This window comes from Atta cephalotes (assembly GCF_000143395.1).
Source record: "Atta cephalotes unplaced genomic scaffold scaffold00084, whole genome shotgun sequence".
In the NCBI taxonomy this organism is placed as follows: domain Eukaryota; kingdom Metazoa; phylum Arthropoda; class Insecta; order Hymenoptera; family Formicidae; genus Atta; species Atta cephalotes.
Genome location: NW_012130148.1, coordinates 572,755 through 599,513, shown reverse-complemented (window position 1 = coordinate 599,513; position 26,759 = coordinate 572,755). Strand labels below are relative to the sequence as shown.

Here is a 26,759-nt window from a genome sequence, read left to right as displayed (position 1 = left end):
GATTATATTTTAAAAGATAGAGTATATATGAAAATAAGATATGAAAACTTTAGTAGACATCTTTAATTAATGGTAAAATCTGAGCTACATCTTAAATGCTTCTATTTATTTCCTTCGTGTTTTCAACGCATAACTGAGATTCTATTGATCTATTTAAATAAATATTCGTATACAAAAGAAAAGAAAGAACGTTACTCTGAACTTCGCTGAGCACTTAGTTTACATAGCTATATCAATAATAATACTTCTTGTAAGTGAACAAGATAATTTTTAGAAAAAATAATTGCAAACTTTTTTTTGAAACATCAACGTTATGAAAGAAAATATATTTCTAGATTGTTTAAAGTAAACCTCGTTATATGAGGTTCCGTACTAGGTATAGAGTAAAGTTCAGTAAAGTACATTTACGGATAATAATTGGAGATATTCTAGTTGTCACTAGCAGGAGCAGCGTGACGCTTATTACTAACTTGTCTATCTGGCTTATGTTCGCGTTTTCGAGATCCTGATGTATACGGTGACGTCGATGACGCTTCGGTTTTTGAAGACGCGGGTTCTGAAGACTTGAAGCTGTAAGCATATAAATCAACATTATTATGTTTTACATAACATAATAATTAAGAAGAGACAAGTCTGAAGAAATTGAAGCGCATGAAGATTCCAATAATGATAAAATTATTGCAAAATTGTGCAACGTTTAGATGCAAGAAAAAAAACAAAAAAAATATAAGCAAGTAAGCGAATCATGCTCTTATTCTATAATAGTGTGAAATTTGTAGCGTGAAAACTGTAGCGTGTTCCTTGCAAAAACTGCACTTCTCGAAAATAAAAAGAATATGTATATAAGCCCATGTAAGTATATAAAAAAAAAATATATATATATATATAAGCGGATATACAGATATTAAATTTATGTGTGTTACGATCGAAACTGTTGAAATTCTAATATTAATAATAAATTATATCATAATTATAATATTAAATTATAACTGATACTTACATAAAAACCTAATACAATCCTAATATACAGCTACTATACCTAATATACCTGTTTACAGCTACTAATATTTAGAGTTTAGTCTATAACTCTTAACGACTGTAACTGTACAGTTATAATCTTTAAGAATTGCAGAATAGGCCCCTAATATATTAATATCAACTAGGATTGAGTATATGTAGATATTGTCATTAAATTGGAATCAGGGTGCTTCCCCATAAAAATCGGAATTTCGGAAAAGTAATACGACCAATCACAATCATTTTTAGTGTATTTCTACTAACAAATGATTCTAATTGATTATATTACTTTTCCGAAATTCCAACTGTCATGGAACAGTACTCTCATTCTGTAACTTAAGCGTACAAAAACGTAATATTATTTCTTTTTATTCTAATATGATAGAATTAAATCGATTGCTCTCATTCCAAGTATATAATACACTTTCATACACTTTCTAATATCGAGATAGATATTAAAAATATTACTATTCGAAACATGTTAAATATAAGTGTTTGTAATTACAAATTAATACTGAAATTGAAATAAACAAAAAGAAATAATAGAGTGAAGCGCAACGTACTTACGTTGCATAAGCGTCACTGGTGTATACTATGCTTTTAACTTATTAATATTTGCGGCTGTACCTGCAATACATACACAAGACGGTATATTCTGTATCAATCTTAGCAGATTCGCTGTATTATGAATTACGTATTTCACATTTTAATTTAAATACGATTAAGGCTATAGCATTGATAATAATATTGATAAATATTATTATCTAAGAATAAAATGCACCATAAACTAATGTTTAAAAAATGATGACATTAAATCATAATTTTGCATTGTAACAATAAACATCTCAATGAAAATTACACCTTTAGGTAATGCAATAGAGTATAAGAATAATAATATTCCTAAAAAATGTCTCACCAATATTTATTGACGTTCTTATTTCAAGACTGCCTTAAGTAATATCTTAAAATGCTAATCTGATTAATTCGACATCTTAAGATTGACAACAGTCTTAAATATAAGCGCAAACTATAAATATCGGTTTTGAAGTATTATGTTTTTTATAATAGATACTACATTAGCATAAAACTCGATTGCAAAAGAGATATTACTTGATAATAATTGCGAAATATAAATATTAGAGATTGAGTATTATTATTTCAATTTACTATCTATCTATAAGCACTGCAATTCTTCTTTGTGAAAAAAAAATGTTAGATATGTACATGTACACATATGAAATAGCACATTTGAAGCTGCGATAAATTATGAAATCATCTCATCTACTCATTACATACACTTATTACATATATAAAACAATAAAAATCTCAATTTATTTCATTTAGGCATAAATTTTGATATAAGTTATAAATTTTAATCTTTGATATAGTTGACAGAAATTAAACTTACCTTGAAGAGGAAGGTGTACTTTTTACTTTCAAAGGATTTAAGGACCTTACAGCACGTCTAGCAGAAGGAAACCATCTTCTATTAGAATGTCGACTACAAAAGCACAGGACAACAAGACTAATGTAAATAAAAGAAATAAGAAAAATATTCCAGCAAAGAAGCAAATAACAGAATACAAGATAACAGAATAAAGGATAAAATAATAGAGAATAAAGTGATGCTATAAAGAATAAAATGATGCTATACGTATGAAAAGAATATTTTATAAATTTAAATCATTCTATATATAAATAATGAGCTATTTCTTTTATTTGCAATGAAAGAAGAGAATTACGTAAAATATATATACAAACTCTGAATTTCAAATATAATATCATTTTTCTTTTTCTTATTATTAGATCTGATTTTTCCATATAATAAAGTATAGAGTGCCTGCAAAAGTCCCGGACTACCTGAGTAATTTCTGAATGTTCGAGATATAGGATTGAAATTTACAGGGATATAACGGGATCATAAAATCTATCATTGAACCTCAAAAACACCCACCTTAACATTCCCGGGAAGAAGAGGGACTGAAAATCTTAAATGACATATGGAGTCGAGTGAAGACTCGTTTAAAAAGACTTTTTGAGGTGAGAACAAGCAGACCGATCAAGATCTCTATGATTTTTTTCCTCAGAATTATGATCATTTGAACATTATTATTCAGAAGAAAAAATTATCCTATATCTTGAATCATTCAGAAATTATTCAGGGACTTTTTTAGTGGGCACTATATAGTAAAGTATATACATAAAAAATTATAAAAATAGATTTTGCTGTGTATAAACAATAAATATACATGCTTTCATAACAATATATATTGAAAAGCAAACATGCATATATTGCATATATTTATTTTAAAACTACATACAGAAAGAAAGAAGATATGTAATATAATATAATAAAAAGTATGGCCACACATGATGAAATCCCGTATTTCCATTTATTATTTTCTGGTGAGTCTATATCCAGTTCATATATCTGCTGTGCAAATATAAAATTTGTCAATGTTTTTTACAAACTATTATTAATAATTTGTTAAGTATTATTAATAAATAAAATAATGTCATGATCAAAATTTAACAAAATTTAAAATTTAATATTAAAATATTTACTAAAAATTAATTTTAAAATATTTACTAAAAATACTTCGTAGAATATTCAATTAATATTTGCACTCAGATTAATTTAAGTTAATAAATATGTACATATAATTGATATTACATATAATTTATATAAAAAATTATTTACATATTTCATTAAGATTAAGAGTGAGGCTTTTTCGTCTACTTCTCCTAATAATGCTTATGTTTCTGAACACATGTTGATTAAACACATGTTGTTATATATTTAAAGGTTGTGTTTGTACTCTCAAGGAACAATTATGATTGTATAATGTATAAGAACATCATTACAAAGAAATATTGTTATTGTAAATTGTCGTATTACTTTAATATGAAACTGACGGAATTAGCCTCTCTCTATCCTAACATTTTTTTTTTTGATTATAATAATGTAACACTGCACATGCTAAAAATATTGTGAAAAGTAATTAGATTAAAGATTTGAAAAGTGTAAATGTGAAGAAAGTGAAAAATTATATTATGAAATGTATTATCAGTATAGGTATCATGCAATTTTATAACGAATGCAATAAAAAATGAATGTTTATATACTCCTACCTTGAACAAGATTTTACTTGAGCATGTATATATTTTAGCCATTCTGTTCTCTAAGATACTGACCTTGTTGGTACATCCGTGGCAGATGGTAAAGCTAACTGTCTCGGAGATGGATGATTAGCCCTGACATTACTAGCCAAATTTGTATCACCAATTGCACCAGCAACACGACGCGTACGTGTTTCCCACTCGTGATTGAAACTGTCTGCTTCTTCTATAATAGATATAAAAACAATTTATATATATTATATAGAAAAAAAAAGATTTTCCTTTATATGCTAAATTAAATTTTTAAGCCAGAAAAAGAATCACCTTCATCAAGATTAATAAACTCCTGTCGTTCTTCTTCATCGCCTTGCACATTTCGCTCTCTTTCGAGGATATGTGCCCTCTCACCAATGTGATGACCAATAGCCATTTTTCTGGTTCCAGTACGAGAATCGCTTACTGTCTTTTTGGTCTCTTTTATGCCACCAGGTGCCATTCTTGTAGACATAGTCTCCTGATAAACTTGTGGCCGACCATCAGGACCACTGGACATAGTCATTACTGATTGGCTCATGAATGAATGACAGTTTCCATTACTTGCCATGTTGTTCTATACATTAATTTATGTTAAAGTTAAATGTATTTGTAATGATAATTTTAGACCATTAATAATTATTATTATTAATAACTACATTAACTATCTTCAATTATACTTACAAAATCAAATGATCTTCCAAAATGAGGATCAAAGAGGGAAACTGGCATATCATTAAATCCTCTACCATAACGTGGCACAAGTGCATTTTGTCCCATCATCTCGAATGGATCAGAGAACATAGAGTTCATCATAGAGTTCATTTGCCTCATAGTATGCATGGACGACCTGATCATAAATAACAATCCATAATTCATATATTTTCATTTTTAAATTTCTGAATTTGCATATTCATGTATAATAATTTTCTTAAGACACATTAAGAAAGAAATAAACATGAAATCTGACTAATCAATTCAAGAATAATTCCAGGATATTCCAGATAAAAATTCTGATTTTTCCAGAATTTATCCATCGATTAATTTTTATTATTTAAAGCTCCCGAGTACTCATCTCAGCCATATTGAATCATGACATATGACTGAAGTGAAGAATGACTATTCAGGAGCCTTAATTGATTTTCATCGATTTGCGCAATATTATATGCTTTATATTCAAGTTATAATTTTATATGAATGAATTAAAACACTAACAAATTTGAAACAATATTATTTGTTGTTTTATAAATATCAAAAAAAAACATTGTGTCAACACAAAAGATTTTTTTTTCTATTTTATTTTAGAGATTAAATCCAAATTTTCTATTGTAACTTATTGCACCTTTAAGAAAGAACTTATACCCAAACACAACTTTTTTTTATTTCTTTATTTTTTCACGCTCTAATTTTTTTGGAATGAAAGAATGATAAATTCTAGGCCAACCATGAAATTTCAGAGGTTTTCTAGAAATTTTCGAGAATACATAAAATTCTAATATAATTCCAGAATCCAAAGATATTCAAGGACTGTTGGATACTATGATAAAAGAAAATAAACATGATATATGAGTCAATTGCTATAGAAATCTGTTTTAATAACATTAATTATATTTAAGGTCAGATGACAATTTTGAACAATTTTGAAATATGATACAATTTCAAACAAATTAAGATTCAATTCTACAAATTTAAATCTGATTTTTATTTTCTGTTTAGTACTCTTCAACATCCTCTATAAGTACAATGACAGAATTAACTCAAATTTGAACCTTTGAAAATTGGATATTTTTATTTTTTAGAATTATATCATATTCAAAATTGTAATATCTTATTCTATAATAGTCATAAATAATAAATAATACATGACATTATTATATATTTTTTCAGTAATTTAATATTATATATTATTTTTTTCTGGATATGCTAATATTTAATTCTATAATTACAAGTCACACTTAAAAACATAATTATAATCATAGTTATAATTTTTTGTTTTTGAATTTATAATGCAAAATATTTTTAACAAATTGTTGATTAAATCAACTCAAAGATTTTATGTAAAATAATTTTTTATAAAATTTTTTTATATAAAATAAAAAAGAATTTATGTATATATAGAGCTTTTTATTTTATGAATACTATATATATATGTGTCAGAAGAGACACGGCATTATATGTGTATGTGTGTGTGTGTGCGCGCGCGCGCGTGTGTGTGTATATATATATATATATATATATATATATATATATATATATTTAATCGTTTGCACATATTAAAGGTCGGACATGCCCATTAAGAATTTGATTTTGTAAAGAGATGAGAATTATGCCTCTAACTTAAATTTCTCTGAAACTTCAAACACAGTCATAATGCTAATACATTTGACAGATCCATTAAGAGCCATTGCACTTCAAATAGAACTGCGGAATAGTATGTATACATATCCAAATGAAATCACGACGGAGAACTCACCCAAAGATGTTAAAAAGATCGTCATCGCCCATGAATGATCCGAACAACGACATTTTGTGAGATGTCAGGATGCTCGGGAATTCGAAAAATTCAACTGTGCAATCAATAGAAAATGGGTTTTTGACTCTACACGTCAGACACGCGAAAAACGAGAACGAAGAGAACAGCCGAGAATCGTACGCAAGCTTGAGCGCCTTTCTACTCTCGTGGAACTTTCCAGAACTGATCCAGATATCGGGTGATGCAATGAATGACGAAATATATGTAGACGAGACATATGGGTTAATGTTGGATGCAACATTAAGGTACATTTTCATAAACCACTTAAATTAGAAGCCCTATGATTAAAGTCTAGCCACGACATAGCCTCGTCGATGATTGGTCCGACATTTTTCTACAATTCACCGCAGTTTGAAACGTATGTACAATACATATCTATTTTGGCCATGTTTGTATATTACTGCCAGTTAACTGTCAATATTGAAAATCTATTCCCATTATGTGTATTATACTGTATTAACAACGGGCAGTAATATAGGAACATAGCTTGGATCCCATACAGCACAGAACATGCAGCAATATTGCTGCAATAACGCTGCAATAATGCTGCAACATGTAGTATAGGAAATGCATTTCCTATCATGGAAATATATTTTCATGTTACACTATACAAGTCGTTTTATAGTTCAATTTTTATTTTTATGTTAAAAATCTGTAAAAAAATCTGTAAAAAAACAAAAATTATCTTATTCACATCAAATATACAAATACATCGATCACATAATTAATAAATAAATAAATTCGATAAATCATTTTTAGCAGTTTAATTGCTTATCATCTTATTCAATAATGATGCATTAATTGTATCTAAATTCGATATACAAAATTTCATATTTAAGTTTAATTTCATATTTAAGATAAATAAATAGCTAATAAAATGGCCAGCAAATAATAGATTAATAAATTTTTTATTTAAATATAAAAATGGATATATTAATTATTATATCGTAAAAACGGCTGTTAAACTAAAAAAGTACTGTATAATACTGTACTACATAATGTTAGAAAAAATTATATCTTTATATTATTATTATTGTAACAATTAAAGAATTATATTTAGTTTTGCAACGTTTCTGAAATATCACAGGCATAATACTAATGGATGTATAGTTGTAACATATCTGTTCAAAGATGTTGCGAAAGAGGTAGAACACATAAAAAAATATAATTAATGTTAAATATAATAGTAATGTACAAATAATGACATCTATATATCTTTATAATATCTTTTTAATAATACTGTAAAATATTATTTTTATTAGCTGAAATAATACTAATTGCTCTAATAATATATATTTATTCTAATAAATTTTTTTTATATAAAAATTACAATTACTGGAAGTTCTATCTATATGTCGTCATATACTACTGCAGTAGTAACACTACTGGCTCAGCATTGACACTATTGCGTATCAATAATAATACTATTGCAGTAGCAGTGCAGTTGCAGTAGCATTAGTAGTATTTTTATACTTTCAAATGGATATTGAAAACTTGTATAATAGATTAACATTTAAATTTCATTAATTTAAAAATCGAAATCATTTCGATATCGAGTTAGAATTAGTTTAGTTAAACTTTGATAGAATCGATGATATTTTTCCTTGAGTTCGTGCTCATTTATGGTAAGAGACATTATTCCCTGAAATTCCTCAATATAAAAGTGATGTAATAAAATTATATTAAATAAACTACAAAGTACAAATAAAAGTAATGTTATTCAGCAGAGTTGAACAATAAAATAAGTTACAAAGAATTACTAGAAGAAAAGATGTAAACTTTATTGACAGTTGTAAAAAATATTCCGATTCATATAAAAAAATTCCACAATTTTCTAAAAAGTTATAAAATTATTTATAAATTCTGAAAAATTTTGAGAAAGCTTTTATGATTAGACATATTGCAATTGTCGAAATGAAATCGAAAAAAATGTCGATTTGAACAAAAATATTCAAAATATAAGATGATGTATCACAAATTTATATCAAAAATATTAAAAATGTATCAAACTTTCTACACATTGCACTCTCTACATACATAATTTTTTGTTACTCGAAAATGTTGAAATTTCGATGCAAGTTTCGAATCGACAACTTTTTCATCATAACGACATCTTTTCGACGAATTATTTCTGGGATATTACTGACATTTTGCAGGCATATTGTTAATTTACATCTTTGCAATGTTACATTGCAATCTGCAATATTGCAACATTGCAGCAATATTGTTTCAATCTTCTGTGTTTTTCAATCCAATTGCATCCAATTGAATCCAATTAAATCCAAAAAAAGTAGTTCGCTATTTAAAATGTACATGAAGATAGAAAAAATTTTAATCCATTTTAATCCATTCTGGTTTGCTGGACTATTAGATATATCCTTGTACAAGAAATTTTGCATTAAGCAATTCTGAATTGAATCAATCGCTGAATCGCTGAATTAATTGCTGTTTGATCGAAGTCGCCCATAGATACGCGAAGACGAACAAAATGGCGGATTCATTGGAAAAATTATTCGTCACACGAGAAAAGGATTTTATCAAACAAAATATCCTTCATGCGAAACGTTCTTATCCGGCAGAGCCCAAACAACGATCCGTCGATACTCGTTATGGCGATACACATGATTTAAAGAGGAGCGGATTACTTCCGATTTATGTGCACAAAAAAGTATGAGTATCACGTGTACAGAGCAAGATATTCCTGCTGCTCGCTTTTCATGTTATTTTTCACCGTTATGGATAATTATTTTTGGCTTTTAATAACGCTTTCTAAACTGATTTCTAGCTATTTTTTAAAAATCGCCTTTGCACGTATTTATATAAATCGTAATCAATTAGTTGCGAGCGTTAATTATGACAAGTTTTAGTTATGAAATAATAATTGTAGCTTATCAGTAAACATCAAAGAACAATTACATCAATGTTATAATTTTGTACTCAACAATGTAACTATCATGCAGCATACATGTATTATATTTAATGCGCTCAGACGTCTCAATTTTAGTAAAACAGTCCCGCATCCGGGATGCTTGTTTCGCTGTCTTGTCAAATATGTCAAATGTCCCGATTGTAGCAAAAATAAAAATTTCGCTGAAAAATATTTTATAAATATTTTGCCAAATTACAAAATCATAGAATGTGTAATATTATCGCTTCCAGGAAGTGATGCAGCAGTTGAATGAATTTTTTCTCTGCAATGAACAAAGAATGGATAACGGAAAAAACTTTTATTTTGAATTTGTATTTTAAAAGTTTGTATATTTTAATATCAATAAAATACAAAAATTAATTTTGATTTTTTAGTTGTCAAGAATTTTATATTTCTTAAAAATTTATCTTTTTTTATTAAAGCAGATAATTTCAAGTAATAAATATAAATAATTGTATTGTTATTTCTTAAAAAATAAATTGCTGTTATTAGGGATGCACCGGATCGTAAAATTATAGGATACCGGATATTGGATATCCATATTCTTTTCAGATATCCGATGTCTAGTTGGATATCCGATAGGGCAATTATTCGATCGGATATCGGATATTTCCCCGGATATCTGGTTGGATATCTGGAACAAGGCTTCCAAAAAAAGAGAAAGCAAGAAAAAAAACAATAATAATTTTCTTTATCTTCCCAACATAAAAATAAAAAGAGGAAAGAGAGATGAACTGTGCAAGAAGTTTAACTAAAAAAAATGAAATTCTACATTAAAGATGCAAATTTTCAATATAAAATTAGCCGGATATAATTAATTATAATATTACGGGTACTAATGATATCCAATTATCGGACAGAAAAGAATGTTGGATACCAAATATTTCCCGGATATGCATCCCTGTTATTATATACTGAGAAAAAATATACTAAATTTTAATAAATAATTGTTTAAATAGCACTAATATATTAATAAAAAATAAATATTATTAATAAAAAGTAAATATTTGCTAAATATAATATGCAAATTAATGTTCTTGTACTAAATAAATATACATTTACATTTAATAAATATTTAATTAACATTATTCAAATAAAGATTTATTAAAATTTAGTACATCTTCTTCCTTCTACTTAACAAAGTTTCTTGCTTTAGATTTGAAAATGTCTGATCAGTAAACGAGAATGGATTAAAATGGATTGAAATTTTTTCTATCCGAATGCGTATTTTAAATAGCGAATACTTTTTTTTGGATTTAATTAGATTCAATTGGATTTAATTGAATGCAATTGGATTGAAAAACTGCATTTCCTATTCAAAATTTTGAATTGAATAATATTTACATGTGTGTTGTGCATAGAAAAAGCTAATATTATTTTTAGATTGAAAGGCATAAAGAAATGTTCCATGCAATTCCTATAAATGAATAAAAATGCATTCAGGACTGAAAAGCATTCATTTCCGTGAATCAATATTTCTGAAAATCTAAATCCATTTCAATTCATTTCAATCCATTCTCGTTTGCTGGATAGTTAATTATATTACATTTATATCGTTGAATGGGAAAATATCAATATAATGTTACTGTTAATTTGTGTTTATCAAATTAATATTTTATATGATTTTTATGATCAATATTTTTCAGAACTATGGAAAAATACCAAGATGTATCGTAAAAGTCCGTACGAGAGTAGAGACGGCTGAAGCATTTAATGGAGATGAGACATCAAGAATATTAGCATGTCAATATATTGACAAGGAGGAACGAAAGAAGCTGCTTGATGTAAGATCTGATTGGATATCTATGCTCGCAGTTTTCGCTTAATTTGGACAGAAGTGACTGAAGTGAGTACATCCGGAAACAGGGCATGAAGCAAAGGTGGGAGGAAGCGATGGAGCGATTCCGGAAGTTGCCATTCCTCGCAGACACATTGCCGAAGGCGCAGAAGAAAGCGAGGCTAGAGCGCGAGTTGCAACAACTTGAAAAAGACATAGCAATTATCGAACAACATTCGCATATATATGTTTATGACGAAAGGATTAATGCACAAAACTGACATATTGTAACGTCGATATAACGAAAATCTATGTTAGCAAAAAAAATTAACTTTCAAACTCCTGGAATTTCAAATTCTTATGAATTATATATATGTATACATATGTAGAAACACATAAGATTTCAATACATAGTAAATGAATTGCTTTTTCTATAACGTTCTCTTAAAAGTGACACCACTAAAAAAAATTAATCTAATTAATCTAATTAAATAAGAAATCCTTATATATTCGGTCATCTTAGTGTTTAAATTTCTATATGAATTTTACATATGATAATTTTACATGATTCTGCAAACAGGAAGTCGATTCTTCAAACAAGGTGAAAATTACAAAAGTGAGCAAATTTTTCTATGTGTTGATCAATAAAATTGTCAGTATCCTAATAAATTCGCTCACTTGTAATTTTCACCTCATTTCAAGATACAGAATCAATTCTTAGGATGCCGAAATCTTTTTTGGCTTTAAAACGTTTTATCTCCTATAGCACCAAAGTTGCAGCAATATTGCAGCGATATTGCTACAAATTCTGTGCTGTATGGGATCCAGATTATGTTTGTATAGTACTGCCAGTTATCAGTCAGTACATATAATATATACGTAACTATAGATTTTCAGTACTGGCAGTTAACTGGCAGTAATATATGAACATGACTCGAGTTGATATAAAATTTTTTATTTAAATGGTACATAAAATTTTGTGGAATTTAATTTGGCGCCAGTACAATTTTACGTATCATCGACATATCGGTTGCCCAGAAATGATAATGAAATCAAATCGACGTTGATTCGATGTCGATTCCATTATCATTTCTGATTGGATGTGTTCCAAAATTGATTGCAGTACTGAAAATCTATAGCACACGCGACGTAAAATGTAGCATTTTTGGTACTGGCAGTAAATTTGGAACACAGCTATCATTACATACTATGGCTGCTTTCCTTTTAGGAGACACAGTCAACACAAATATTGTTCATTGAATGTCAGATAGGATAAAATGATATTTATGTGCGATCACTAAAAAGAAAGGAGCCTATACAATATCAATGGCCTAGTTTCCATCGAGGGTTTAAACTGAATCAGAATGTAAGAACCAACCAACTACAATCGAATATTTCCCTATCGTTCGACTGTAACAGGGGAATACTCGACTGTAAGGATTTAATTGGTTGGTTCTTTCATTCTTTCATCCGATTTAAACCCTCGGTGGAAATTAGGCCAGTGGCTGCGTTCAACGGATTCAACAGTTGAGTGAGCGTTCGCTGTTATTGGTTATTCTTTTAGATCATCCAATCAGCATTTTAAATCTGGAAGAATATATCAATAATAGCGAACGCTCACTCAACTATTGAGTTCGCTGAATGCGCCCATATCTCACGCATAATTCCAATTTTTTATTTTAATATCAAAAATTTTAATTTTTTATGGGTACATCATTATGGATACATACTATTCAAAATTCTGAATAGGAAATAAATAGTTTTTCAATTTAATTTATAACTAAATCTAAAATGAATTCAAATTTAATCAATCTATTTTTAAATCCATCGTTTACAAAGCAGAATCAGAATAGTAACATCACTAACAGTACAAAGACTCTAAGTCGACTCTGAGTTGATTATAGCTTCTAGACGTCTGAAAAATGGACGTCCGTAAGTCGACCTTAGACGACTTGGAAACGTCTGTAGGTCATACAATGTCCCACTTTAAAGATTGTAAACCGACTTTAAGTCAACCATTCTAGGCTGTGGTCCGATTCATGCCCACAACGTTCATGAACAGCATTCATTCTTGTTTAACTATAGTTAAACAATAAGGACGAAATAATTCCACTCTTAAACTTTGTGAGCATAAATCGCACTAAATGTCCTAAAGTCGATATTGGAAGAACGTCTGTATCTGTACAAAGTCGACTCTAAAGCCTGACTTAGCAAAGTCAACTTACAGTCGACATATCGACGTTTGTGCTATTAGGGATATATACTTATTAAATTGACAAACAATTAATAATTGTTGATGCTAATAAAAGCATCTTTATATTTATAAATGGTTAAGTATTAATAATTAGATGTCAATGATATGAGAATCTTAAATCCTTATCCACATCTTCATCTTTTATTTCGAATAATCTTTCCCTATCACATTTTCAGCGGCATCGATCGCATTTCTACCACGGAGAAGGTCGACATAGAAGTGCGACTCCATGGTCGATGATGGCGGTTGAAATCGATCGGACCAATCGCAACGTCCGTTCGCAACGGACGATAATAGAATATACTAGCAAGGAAAAAACAAGCAAAACGTCGATACGCAGTCCTGCAGCCCTCCTTTATAGCGACTGTGTTTCAACTCCGTTGAATCTGCCTGTTGGAAAATATTGTTGTTTCTCGAAGACTTTTGCAACAGATTTACGAAGCTATTTCAAAATGGTAATTAAATTAACACACGGATTCGAGAATTTGCATAATTCGTTCCACGATCGCAACACTGTCTCGCAATTTTGTGTTAATTCGATGATCACCCGACGAAAATAATTTTCGAAACGATTTGAAGTATAGTCTCTTCACACAAATGGATAAAAATCGTCCTAAAAATCATTTATCTTGCAGGGTAATGAAAGTTCGCTGCCTATGGAACTCTGTTCAAACTGTAAGTTGTCAGGAATGCCTTGACTTTTACTGGATCTATCTCAAAGTAACCTGATCTGATTCATCTGATTATAAAACAAGATAGGCAATGCTATTTTAGAGATATATTGTATTCTCAGTAAAATGAATTACACAAATAATTCATATCATTAGAAATTCAAATATTGATTAAAAATTTATTAACTTTATTGTCTTGATGTTATTTTGTGATATAAATATGATTGTAAATATTTGTTCTTCAGTCGACGTAGATGAGATTAGAAGATTGGGGAAAAGATTTCGGAAGCTAGATTTGGATAATAGCGGAGCACTCAGCATTGATGAGTTTATGTCCCTGCCTGAGTTACAACAAAATCCATTAGTGCAGCGTGTAATCGATATATTTGACGCAGATGGCAATGGAGAAGTAGATTTTAAAGAATTTATTCATGGAGTGTCTCAATTCAGCGTTAAGGTAAATTTCGTTTTCCTATAGAGATTATATTGTGTTTTTATACATAATGCTAATTTGCAGGGTGACAAAGAGAGCAAATTACGATTTGCATTTAGAATTTATGATATGGATAATGATGGTTACATAAGCAATGGAGAGCTTTTCCAAGTGCTAAAAATGATGGTAGGCAATAATTTGAAAGATACACAATTGCAGCAAATTGTTGATAAAACAATATTGTTTGCTGACAAAGATGAAGATGGTAGGATTAGCTTTGAAGAATTTTGTTCTGTAAGTGATGCATTTATGTCTTGTAATGTGAACAGTATATCATGTACTTTTTACTGCTGTTTCAGGTTGTTGGCAATACAGATATTCATAAGAAAATGGTAGTTGATGTTTAAGTGACCAAAGTTTGTGAAAAACTCTTAATTTCTAAAACGTGGTATGTTAATTGAAATCTATAAATTAATAATCTATTAACAACAGATTTATGGGATAGTTCTAACAGAGATCTGTTTAGAGTGAACTTACACAATTATTGTTCTTAAGCCTTTGATCATTACAAGTCTATCCAAATGAAAAATTTTCATGGTATGCCAGACTAATTTAGTGTGGCATATGAATGTTAGATCTATGTGATACAGTCATTTTGGTGTCGTTAAAGATATCCTGGAACGACTCAAATTATCTTGAGCGTTCCATTAAAAATAAAGACCAGCAACGTGATCTTAAATAATTAACAATCTTTAACTGACATATTAAGTTTAATGCTGCATGGTTTCCAAGATTTTCCTCGAAAATTTGTGGCAAAGTCAGTCTTCTCAAGCGCCTGTCGGAAAGGACTTTCAGACATATAGATGCACTTTGTTCCTTTTAATAATTCTCCGTGGAAAAGCACGAAAGTAAAATCAAATCGCATTATTAATATAATCACCATGAAACCTATCATATTTCTGTCATTGTTCAAAAAGTAATTGTTAATATCTTTGACGTTTTAATATCGTTAAAGATTTCATTCGTCGGCGAGTTCTTAAGAATATTTACTTTTAAATTAAATAAATATCTTAATATATTAATATTCACAAGTATTAATATATTAATATTTTGAAAAAAAGTTATAAACATTTAGATAAGCCAACTATTAAAATGTATTTATGTTATATAATAAACAATCACGAATTGTGCATTCGGAATATACAGTGAAGCGGAGTTTTTGCGAAGTTACATAAAATATTAATTATATTAACCTATGAGTCTATTTGGTTAGCCTTTGTGTGTATAAGATGTGTGTGTATAAACTGTATGTTGGTATTGAATTGTCAATTTGGAATTTTCGAATGTACGATTTATTTATTTATTTAGATATTTATTTATTACATATACACAATTAGTCAGAAACTTATTATAATTTATCTTTATCAGATACATTAAGATATTTATAATACAAATAAGTTTATTTTATCATTGTTAATTGTTTCTATGTATACTTACATGTTACATGATCTATTATCATATGTCTAATTAAAGTTTAAAATTGTGAAATATATTAAGATTAATCTATTATAAATATGTACGTTCATTTTCTATACGTATACAGAATATGGACGTTCTTAACGATTTAAGTTAAGCACATTTATGTTATTACAGTAATTTATTATATATATATAATTTCTGTACTGTATTATGTTCGATGAATTGGTATACTCGTGCAATAAATTGAAGAAGCGAAACAAATATAGTTTATTTTTACTTCAATTTATTGCACTATGTGCACTAATTCAAAGAATTTTTCGATAAAGAGCCTTTTCATGGGGAAGATTTATAAATTGATCAATTTCTTTTTTATGATTTTTTTTTTATTTTGCTTCATTATCATGGTATTTCAATTTAATGAGTTAAATTAATGAGAAAATTGATGTCGAAATATCGTAGTGCTGACTACAACGATTGCGCGCAGAATAATCAGCGTTTTCATTTGAACAAAGTTGAAACGAAATGAGAACGAATTGGACAAAATTCAGGACAAAATAATGTATCCAGAAAAATTTACATAATTGCAAATATACATAAAGAAATTCAATTATTTAATATTAAAAAAAATCTTTTATATTCTATAATCGATTTAACTAATTTTCTGCAATTATATGCATTTCCGTCTGGAATATAGACTTTCATGTACAGATTTTTTTTAGAAATAGAAACTTTTTTTTTAGATATTTTCGTCTTAAAAGAAACTTATTTTTCGTTAGAAATGTATAATATATTTATTTTATGTATTAGAATTATATCAATTTGAAAAAAAAATAGTTCTCGAGATATCGCTTGGAAATTTGTGACGCCATCAGTTGGTAGCCCTGCTGTTCTCCCTCCTCGTCGCCGCTCTCATTGTTGCTGTTTTGTGGCCGGTGTGTTTGCTAGTTTACATTTTTGGTTGTTTCTCTTGCGCGGAGTATTCCTTCTGAGATTCCTGGGATTTTTACGCGACTCATCTTGTTGACAAACAATCGGGATAATTGAGAGAAAACGTAGAAGACTCGTCGGTGGTGGTAGTTGGCGGCGGCGGAGACGATGGAAAATCTGGAGGAAGTGTTACAGGCACTCGACGAGTTCCAGAAGATGCGACCGTCGGTGATCCCACAAGAGCTCGAGGATTATCTGTGTTGGGTCGCCAAGACCGGCGATCCAGTATATCAGTGGCCATTGATCAAGACCCTTGTCCGGGAGAAGCTCACCCGTGTGATGACGGACTTTTATGAAAGCTGCCCCACTCTGGAACTCGCGCCCTGTCCGAACGTCGAGCATTTCAATTATGATATCATGAAGAGCAACCTCCTCGAGAGGTTGGAATCGTTCGCGAACGCGCCTTTCACCGTTCAACGAATATGCGAGCTGCTGACGGCGCCGCGTAAGGAATATAATCGCGTGGACAAGTTCATGCGCGCCATCGAGAAGAACATTCTGGTGGTATCGACGCGCGAACCTGGACCCATAACCAGACGTGGCGAAACGGGCGATGGTATGGTTAACGGCTCCGTCGAAGAAGACGCAGCTTCCGTTACACAGCAACCACCACCGCCGTCACCGTCGCAGACCTCTTCACAGCCTTCCTCGCAGACGACTCAGTCGCAACCGGCGCAACCAGTACAACCGACCTCGCAGGACGTGGAGATGGAATACTGGGAGAAAGATTGTAGCTCCACCGTTACAATTAGCGTACATACCGTCGAGAATGAACAACCGCTTATGCACAGCAGTGTCATACCGGCATCTGATTCTACCTTGACCAAGAATCTATTTACTGAGGAGACTGCACGAGAGAAGGTCGAACAAGTTACTTCTAGAACGGATATCTCGGCGACCAATTATATCACTACAGTCTCAGACTTCTCCACTATATCGAATTTAAATTTACAGCCACACGGATCAGAAGCCATAGCGACTGCTGTTCCTGTGGTACAGAGTCTACCGGCAGTCGGAGCAGTCTCTGAAGACTCCATGATTCCGAGCACCGATATAGCAGTGGCGATCATGAACGAGGACACCAATTCTCAACCTAATTTAGACATGGAGAATGAGGAGATTGAGGCAAGCACAGCAATAGCAAGTACCACGACATCTACAACGACGACTACGACCACGACGACTGTTACAGCAACAACAACGACAACGACAGCAACGTCAACAACATCGGTATCAACGGCGGCGACGACAACGGTGACCGTGGTGGCTACGGTGATACCGTTAACAACAGATACCACGCGGAAGCTACAAGCTGCTTTCCAAGCAAAACGCTTCGAATCCAGTGATAAGTCTGTGGACAAGTCCAATGAGAAAACCACGGATTCGTCGAAGTTAGGTAACGTGGAGGAGGAGATTGGGCAGTCCTTGAAAGATGAAGAAACGACCAAATCGAGTCCCGATCGTATAGATCCCAATGAGATGCCTCGTGATGAAAGTAGATTAACTGAAAGTTTATTACAGACCGACGTCGAGATGAAATCTGACGCTTTGACGGATGATACTGAAAGTGTTGAAGAAAGAGCTCGCGATAAACCAAAGGAGGAATCGTCAATCCTTGAGGACTTGGATGAGGAAAACTTGCGTTCCACGAGCAGCCAGAATACAAATGCGACGGCACTCGTCGAATCGCAGTCCATGGAAAAAAATAGCACTGTCCCATCCAATGAGTGTGTGAGCGCAGTCATCGTGTCTAATACCGAAGCGTTATACAAAACAGAAAAATCCGAGATACACTCTAAAGAAGAGTCTGAAACAATTTCTTCCACAGAGTGTTTCGCACGTGATCAATCTATTAGCCAAAAAACGGAAAGTGTAGAAGAGTCGGATAAAGACCTAAAAGTTATTCCTACAACAGCTTCTTCCAGCAGCAACACTAATGGACAAGAAGAGCAAGAATCTGATAACAACGATAATTTAAACATTATGGAAATTTCCAATGACAAAATGATTCTTGTCGAGTCTATAACACCGGATCCAATAAGCGTAGAAAAATCTAAAGAAGCAACATCTGTAATTGAAAAACTCGATCCTGTCTCACCTACTGTCGAAACAATAGAAAGCTCCGATAATGTCAGTTGTCGATCTCCAAAGGACGACAAGTTAACAGGCGATCAAGACGACAGTGTAGCAAATTCACAAGGCAATAAAACAACGGCAGGCATCACGATAAAAGGAAACCAATCTTCTGTAATAGAGAGTATAGCATGTAGAAAGGAATCGGAGGAATTAATGGAAATCGATGATGAAGAATCATTATCGACGTTTCAACAGGATGAACCTATGGAGCAGGAAGCAATGGAGGAGCTGCCGAAAAGTTAATCTTGACTTATCTAATTGGCATGTTTCTCCTTCCTTTTGTTTAATTTTTGATATCTATTCCTAAGATAGATGTCAGAATATGAACCAATTCGTAAATATCTTTGCACATGAAGATGTTTGCGACATGCACTTTTGTGAACTGACTTTTTATAAATTAAATTTTTTAATAAAAAAGAATGATAATATTTCGTTTATAGTAACAATAATTTTCTTTTGTAATTCTTTATTAAAAATATAAAAATTTTTTTAAATTACTCGCTCTCTCGACTTTAAGATAAAAAAAATTATTGATATATATCTTGATTCAGAATCGTTTGTAGTGATTTTCGGTTTGTAGTTGCACCGTTTAAAAATTACAACGATAAATAAAAAATTTTAACGATAAATAAAAAAAATAATTTTGCCAATTCTTAAGATATCTCAAATTCGCTCACGGAATATTTTTTACAATCGTTGTGATTGTAGTGCTTTTCCAATCGTTTGTAATTAAGCCGTTCAAAAGTTACAACAAATTTGTAAATTTACGTATACTATATGTAATTTGTTTATTGTAAATTTGCAATTTTTAAAAACGGTTGAAATACAAAAGATTGGAAAATCACTACAAATGATACCAAGGAAAATGCCGCAAACAGATTAGAGATAAAAATTGGCAAAGTTATGTAATTTGTTTATTGCAAATTTGTTGTAACTTTTAAACAGTGCAATTATAAATGACCGGAAAATCATTACGAATAATTACAAACGATTCTGAATCAAGATAACAATTTTTTTTTAAGTCGAGTCATTTTTTTTAATTTTAATATTTTTAATATATGGACACTACAAGCAAAATTATTGTTACTACAAACAATTACAAACGAAATACTATAATTTTTTAATTGAAAAATTTAATTTATAAAAAGTCAAATACCAGATTCTCACAAAGGTGAGACATGCTTGTGAACGCGATATATATATAAATAATTTTCATAATCGGTAATTATTATGAGAATCATGAGATTTAAAGTTTAATTGTGAGCAAATGTTAGGTAATGCTCAATGAAAATTCTTTATCATCTTAACTTAAATATTAATTGCTGCTTTATTTATTTGGGATTTATCATTAGACTGAATAAGCTCCGATATTTACTTATAAAGAGATTTATCGAAATGAATTTTCTATAACTCTTGGAGGGAAAAAGAACACTGCCTACTCCTAAAAAGATTGTAATACTGTAAAACCGCTTGTATAGAAGTCAAATTTGGTAAACATTTCAATACAGATTTATACAAATACCACGGATATCTGCTTAGAATAAGGTTGTGCCTATAACTATTGTGTACATTGCATATTGGACAAATATACCTAATGAATAAATTTTTAAATAATGATGTATGAGTACAGTACGTATTCGCGTAACATTTTTACAATCGAAGTGAATGAAACAGTTTCATTCGTAATCACAGCCTTGTACTAAGTTCTGATTAAATCTGGAGACATATATGCCAAAGGAACCAATTAATTCCGAGAATACGTTCGAGATCAATCATAGATATGTTCCTTATAAAACTTTTTACAATATATAGCAGCATTTGAAGACATGAAAACACTATTGTTTCGAGCTGTTTATTAAAATTGCTTAAAACTAATTCGAGATCAATTATATTTTGAATGTATCGTTTATAATTAGTTTCTATTATCATTATAGTAGGCAAGTAATTCCTTTTTTTTACAACTGCTTGCTATGTATAAAAGAGAAAAAGACTCTCTAGTAGAGCAAGCTATGTTCTATGAGCTTATGGTTAGCTCTTTGTGATCGGACATTAGCATGCTGGTTCCTTCAATTTCCTATATTTTGACAAATACAGAATTCAAATTCAATCTATATGGTTATATATATAATAAATCTGAGTGAAAAAAAAATCTAAAGTGGCCCATTGCAAACCAATAAAATTGATCTTATTAAAATCGAACCACGAATTAGGACCCATTAGCATTATGTCGAATCGCTTACAGTTATATGTATTTGCACAAAATGTTCTCAAGCGGATTCGATACGGTTCTACTGAAACGTTATTAGAATATTGTAGGAATGGGATATTAATTTAAGAATTAATATAGATTAATAACACATAATATACGAATGTGGATATCTAAAAAAATAGCTGTATATTATTTTATAAAAAAATATATAAAAATGAGAGATTGTCAATTTTCTATCTTTTATTCGTAGTTGTGTATGTACCTGACCTTATTAAAAGAAAAATATTTTAAAAGAAGTAGAAAATAACACAAGTATGAACGATCGGAAGGTATTGTATTCTTGCCACAATGTAATAATTATACCTCGCTGTGTCTGTGCAACTATTTTCGCGAATGATATGTTACGTATCTTTCTATAACATTCAGCAATAAACATATAGCATTAGATATAGTATTTCATTCTTCTATTTTTTATTCCAATTAAATAACACATATTCCTCAAGTCAAGAAATGTGCCAATAATGTGCGCAATTTTTTTACATAATTTTGAATATTTAAAAGATAATAAATATACATATGTATATACATATAATACATTAACCATAAAAACAGCGTTAATGAAACAGTAAATTATTGTTTAACGATTTGTTTTATACATCTATGCGAATGTTTGATGTTTTACTAATTTTTTGAAAAGGCCATGCTCCAGATTCATTAATTCGACGTAAGTGCCGGTTTCCGCCACTTGTCCTCCATCAAGTACCACGATTTTATCAGCGTTCTTTATTGTACTAAGTCTGTGGGCAATTGTTATCACTGTCCTTCCACGGATTGCACGTTCTACAGCTTCTTGAACGAAAGATTCACTTTCTGCATCTAAGGCACTGGTTGCTTCGTCCAGTATCAAAATTTTTGGTTTCTAGAGACAACAAATAACGTATTATTATTATTATTATTATATATGTGTGTGTGTGTGTGTGTGTGTGTGTGTGTGCTGATTATTTTAATAATCACGAATGTATTTAAGTAACGATTTACCTTTATTAATGCCCTGGCAATGGCAACTCTTTGACGTTGTCCGCCACTAAGGGCAATACCCCTTTCCCCGACTATTGTGTCTAATCCATCAGTCATTTTTTCTGCAAACTGCAATACATGCGCCTGTCTTGCAGCCTCTTCTACATCAAAATCTGTCGCAGATTCCATTCCATACAATATATTATCCTTTATTGAACAACTGAAAAGAATTGGCTCCTGAGATACAATGCTGATCTGAGACTTCAACCACGCAGGATCAAGCAGACAAAGATTGTGGTTATCCAAAAGTATCGATCCTTTTGTAGGGTCGTACAATCTTAGTAAAAGTGACGCAACGGTAGATTTACCGGAACCCGAGGAACCAACAATAGCCGTCACGGAACATTTCTTTATGTTTAAATTAAAACCTTTCAACACAGGCATCTTTTCTCGCGTTGGATATGCGAAAAAAACATTTTGGAATGTCACATTGCCTGATAATTCTTTTCCTAAAATTTGCCCACCTTGAATGGGAATAAGCGGCTGTCGATCAATTAATTCAAACAAACGAGCATTAGCACCTAGAGCCTTATTTAATTCGCTATATGCCTTAGATAATCCATTGAGAGAGATGCCCACGTAGCTAGCATATAATAAAAAGGCGCTTAAGCTTCCAATTGTTATATCGGCATTTGATACCATAAATACTCCATTGTAAAGGACTAAAAGAGCAATAACGTTCCCAGAGAAACCGGTCATACCGAAAAACATTCCTCTATATAAACTTTCCTTATAACATAATTTTAGAACGTCTTGTAATTTAGCGCTATATCTATCAATCTCGCGTTTTTCTTGCGCGAACGCCTTGACAGTTCTTATATTGCCGATTCTTTCCTCCGCAGTTGCATTGACCACTGCAATACTGCTTTGGAGATCCTTGGAAACTTTTTTCAAAACACGTCCGCAAATAGCAGCAAAAACTGCGACAGGTGGTACTATAGCCAAACCGAGTAAAGCTAATGATGGTGATACATAAAACATCATGGACATTCCTGTTATAGCCATAATAGCGGAACGCAAACCATCTGATACATTGGATGTCACGGCAGAGCTAATAAGTTGTGTATCTCCTGAAGAAAAAATATAAAATCAAAAAAGATTTTAACGCATTCAATCATTCACATTACTACACTTGATTAGTATATATTAAAAACTGCTACATATAACAAATTCAATCACTTCCATTAGATTAATGCATAGATTAAAAGCTGCTGCAATGAAATTAGTAAATTAAATGTAAAAATATATAAATATATATGTATTATTTCATTATCAAAAATAATTATACTACTGTATGTAGGTACTTTATATAAGGTAGGTACTTTATATACTTTATATAACAGCCGTTTTAATGTGCACTAGTCCAATGCACTGCAAATGACTGAATTCATTAACAGAAAATACCTAAATGTAGTAATATAATATAATCAACTTTGACAATAATACATCTTGTTAAATAGTACATTATTAAATAATATGACAGTATATTAAATAATTTAAAATATTTATATATGCTTTCACACTTAACTTTGCTAATTTCATGTATAATTGTTTTTAGTATGCACTAATCTAGTAATGCAAGAAATCGAATTTGTTATTAAGAGTATATATATATATATATATATATCCAACTAAAAGATATAAAATGTACCGCTCAATCTCCCGACTAATTCTCCCGTACTTTCTTTATCAAACATTGCCGTTTCCTGCTGAAGGATAGCGGCATATGCCTGTTTCCTGAGGGATTGTGTGATTCGGTGTCCCGCCGTGGACATTAGATAAACTCTGCCAAAGTTGCTCACACCGCCTATGAGAAAAACTACAACGAGAGCAAGCGTTAGCTGATTAAGATTTTCTTTCATGCCAGTTTTTTCCACGGTATTGACAACATCTATCACTTTGCCAAAGCAGAATGGGACTGCCATCGTTACGCTGGACGACACGAGCAATAGGGCAATGGCCTTCATTAGGGTCCACTTCTCAGGGGCGGCCAGTAAAATTAAAGTCTTCAATTCCGAGCGTTTCTTAACTGCGTGTATTACAGGCACAGACGTATCGGACTGGATAACATTGGTCGTGCAGTGTCTCAGTCCGATGAACATACGGCCTTTTCTTGAGAATCTGATGGTCTGCCTTGTCAGGCAAGAGCCAAACAGATACTTCTGCGATCCGCCAACTCCACAGCATTCTAGTTTTCGGAGGACACCAGGATTAGTCAACAATTTCCAAAGAATCGTCATGTTATATGCGGTCTAATTATCGCAATGTGCGACATGCGAAAATTCAATGAAAAACAGAATAAGTGCCAGCCTTGTAAGGATTAGCCTTCGCTCCGAGCTAACCTAAACAATAGTGTTCAAAGTTTCATTGGAATATCATGATTATGCAGTAAGCGTATTTTGAACAAGTATAATTAACGTTACAGAAAACAGTCTAATGGTATTATGTTCGATTCCTGATTATTTTTTTGATTGATCAAATTGCAATAATTTTTAGCTGTACACTTCTCGTACGTGCAGATTACGACAGATTCGTCATTGAATCATATTTAGGATTCTCTCCAAATCTTCGCTTTTATTATCAAGAAAAAAAACGAACAGTCAGAATTTTTAAGTAAGCTTCGTCATTTTTTAAAATTACTTATATATTATTATTATTATATTGCTGTTTTCTCTTTTGTTATCAATTATTCAGCAAGTGTTGAATAGTGTTGAATTTAAACCATGGACACCATATGGAAGAAAATTTCTGTTCAAGTTGATTGCACTTTTTACACTCAGCATTATCAATTATTCAGCAAGTATTGAATAGTGTCGAATTTATATTTATTATTCAGCAAATGTTGAATAGTGTCGAATTTGAACCATGGACAATACCATGATGGAAACGTGGAAGAAAACGTCTCTATTCGCGTTCATTGCACTTTTTACATTCAACATTTTCACTTTCTTTTTCTTCAACGCCGGAATATATATTTGTTTCGTTTTAAGTATAAAAATTTTGGAAATTTTAAGCAATGCGAACAAACCTAATGGAAGCAGTCAGGATCAATAGGTTTAGATTCACATATTGCTTAAGATTTCCAAAAATATTTGCACTTAAAACGAGATAAATATATATTTGGGCGTTGAAGAGATAGAAAGCGAAGATACTGAGTACAAAAAGTGCAATAGATATATTGAAATCTATTTTGTTATTCTATTTTTTGTAAACAAATTAATTTTTAAACAATTAATTTGACGGAAGTAAATATATTGATTCTGTTTTCCATGATTTTATGAATTTATTTTCTATATTTTAAATTAAAAATATTACATTGTAAGGAGGGGCGACTTTTATTAATTTTAATCAATTTAATCGATGTTTGAATATTATTAAACAAGTTTAATGTTCTGTGTTTTAATTATTAACATGGATATAAAAAATATGCAGAATATATAATATATTAATTTCTATAATAATATGAATATATTTTATAATATAAATAAAATAAATTTTATATTATAATTTATTTTGTTGTTTAATATGTGGATTAATAAAAAATTAGAGACAACAAGAATTTTAGTTGGAAATGTTCATTTTTGAATTAATTGACTGATTAATTTATTTTAATTAGTAATTAAATTGTAATATACAATTTTGTGACATGAACAAAATTAATAATTTTTTAAATAATAGTGAAAAAAAATTACATCAAGAAGAACGTATTTATGTAAGTAGAATTTTTATTCTTATAACGATTTAGATCGCATTACATAATAACTGTTAAGCAATTAATAATTATTAAGTAATTAATATTTGATTTGTAGATAAACAAAGAAAAATATGGATCGATTTATTGCTTGCTCTTTTTGTAGTCAGTATCTTCGTTTTGTTTTCTCTTCCTAAATATATTTATCTCATTAAAGAGCAAAAATTTTAGGGAATTTAAAGCAATGCGAAAAGCTCTCGTTCCGCCATATTGATTTTCAGTTCTTCAGATTCAGTTGGCGATCATGCGAAAGTATCGATTGTCAGAAAACGGGGATAATCTTCATTTCGATTCACTCTGTTCACAATTCAGAGTTCGGAACACGTTTTTTCTGATTTTTCTATGCTGAAAAG

General features: G+C 30.7%; 5 protein-coding genes across 5 annotated transcripts; 3 read left to right on the top strand and 2 right to left on the bottom strand.

Annotated features, from left to right (window-relative positions):
* Nucleotides 1–54: 54 nt before the first annotated feature.
* On the bottom strand, nucleotides 55–6,696 carry LOC105624664 (myeloid leukemia factor). The gene is made up of 6 exons (XM_012206021.1): nucleotides 6,644–6,696; nucleotides 4,855–5,020; nucleotides 4,462–4,747; nucleotides 4,213–4,363; nucleotides 2,426–2,518; nucleotides 55–570 (listed from the first exon to the last, which is right to left on the bottom strand). The coding sequence occupies exons 1-6, from the start codon at nucleotides 6,694–6,696 to the stop codon at nucleotides 429–431; spliced, it is 891 nt and encodes a 296-aa protein (XP_012061411.1). The 3' UTR covers nucleotides 55–428.
* A 2,495-nt stretch (nucleotides 6,697–9,191) lies between these two features.
* Nucleotides 9,192–11,690, top strand: LOC105624683 (enkurin). Its single transcript, XM_012206038.1, has 3 exons — nucleotides 9,192–9,371; nucleotides 11,279–11,416; nucleotides 11,499–11,690. The coding sequence occupies exons 1-3, from the start codon at nucleotides 9,192–9,194 to the stop codon at nucleotides 11,688–11,690; spliced, it is 510 nt and encodes a 169-aa protein (XP_012061428.1).
* Nucleotides 11,691–14,319: 2,629 nt separating this feature from the next.
* Nucleotides 14,320–15,174, top strand: LOC105624663 (calcineurin subunit B type 2). Its single transcript, XM_012206020.1, has 4 exons — nucleotides 14,320–14,338; nucleotides 14,580–14,791; nucleotides 14,852–15,061; nucleotides 15,127–15,174. Exons 1-4 carry the CDS (start codon nucleotides 14,320–14,322, stop codon nucleotides 15,172–15,174), a joined length of 489 nt encoding a protein of 162 aa, XP_012061410.1.
* Nucleotides 15,175–17,341: 2,167 nt separating this feature from the next.
* LOC105624662 (serine/threonine-protein phosphatase 4 regulatory subunit 2-B-like) lies at nucleotides 17,342–19,612 on the top strand. The gene has a single exon (XM_012206019.1). It carries the CDS (start codon nucleotides 17,342–17,344, stop codon nucleotides 19,610–19,612), a length of 2,271 nt encoding a protein of 756 aa, XP_012061409.1.
* Nucleotides 19,613–22,236: 2,624 nt separating this feature from the next.
* Nucleotides 22,237–24,895, bottom strand: LOC105624661 (ATP-binding cassette sub-family B member 10, mitochondrial). Its single transcript, XM_012206018.1, has 3 exons — nucleotides 24,307–24,895; nucleotides 22,617–23,725; nucleotides 22,237–22,497 (listed from the first exon to the last, which is right to left on the bottom strand). Exons 1-3 carry the CDS (start codon nucleotides 24,893–24,895, stop codon nucleotides 22,237–22,239), a joined length of 1,959 nt encoding a protein of 652 aa, XP_012061408.1.
* Nucleotides 24,896–26,759: the final 1,864 nt, after the last annotated feature.

What these genes read in the sequence shown, in the direction of transcription:
- LOC105624664 (XM_012206021.1), bottom strand. Translation starts at nt 6,696, where the DNA reads ATGTCGTTGTTCGGATCATTCATGGGCGATGACGATCTTTTTAACATC. An exon ending in GATCTTTTTAACATCTTTGG is followed by an intron (nt 5,021 to 6,643) that starts GTGAGTTCTCCG and finishes ATTTATGATCAG; the next exon opens with GTCGTCCATGCATACTATGA. An exon ending in GCCACGGATGTACCAACAAG is followed by an intron (nt 2,519 to 4,212) that starts GTCAGTATCTTA and finishes GTGCTTTTGTAG; the next exon opens with TCGACATTCTAATAGAAGAT.
- LOC105624683 (XM_012206038.1), top strand. Translation starts at nt 9,192, where the DNA reads ATGGCGGATTCATTGGAAAAATTATTCGTCACACGAGAAAAGGATTTT. An exon ending in CGATTTATGTGCACAAAAAA is followed by an intron (nt 9,372 to 11,278) that starts GTATGAGTATCA and finishes AATATTTTTCAG; the next exon opens with AACTATGGAAAAATACCAAG. An exon ending in AACGAAAGAAGCTGCTTGAT is followed by an intron (nt 11,417 to 11,498) that starts GTAAGATCTGAT and finishes ATCCGGAAACAG; the next exon opens with GGCATGAAGCAAAGGTGGGA.
- LOC105624663 (XM_012206020.1), top strand. An exon ending in TGTCTCAATTCAGCGTTAAG is followed by an intron (nt 14,792 to 14,851) that starts GTAAATTTCGTT and finishes GCTAATTTGCAG; the next exon opens with GGTGACAAAGAGAGCAAATT. An exon ending in GCTTTGAAGAATTTTGTTCT is followed by an intron (nt 15,062 to 15,126) that starts GTAAGTGATGCA and finishes CTGCTGTTTCAG; the next exon opens with GTTGTTGGCAATACAGATAT.
- LOC105624662 (XM_012206019.1), top strand. Translation starts at nt 17,342, where the DNA reads ATGGAAAATCTGGAGGAAGTGTTACAGGCACTCGACGAGTTCCAGAAG.
- LOC105624661 (XM_012206018.1), bottom strand. Translation starts at nt 24,895, where the DNA reads ATGACGATTCTTTGGAAATTGTTGACTAATCCTGGTGTCCTCCGAAAA. An exon ending in ATTAGTCGGGAGATTGAGCG is followed by an intron (nt 23,726 to 24,306) that starts GTACATTTTATA and finishes TTTTTTCTTCAG; the next exon opens with GAGATACACAACTTATTAGC. An exon ending in TTGCCAGGGCATTAATAAAG is followed by an intron (nt 22,498 to 22,616) that starts GTAAATCGTTAC and finishes TGTTGTCTCTAG; the next exon opens with AAACCAAAAATTTTGATACT.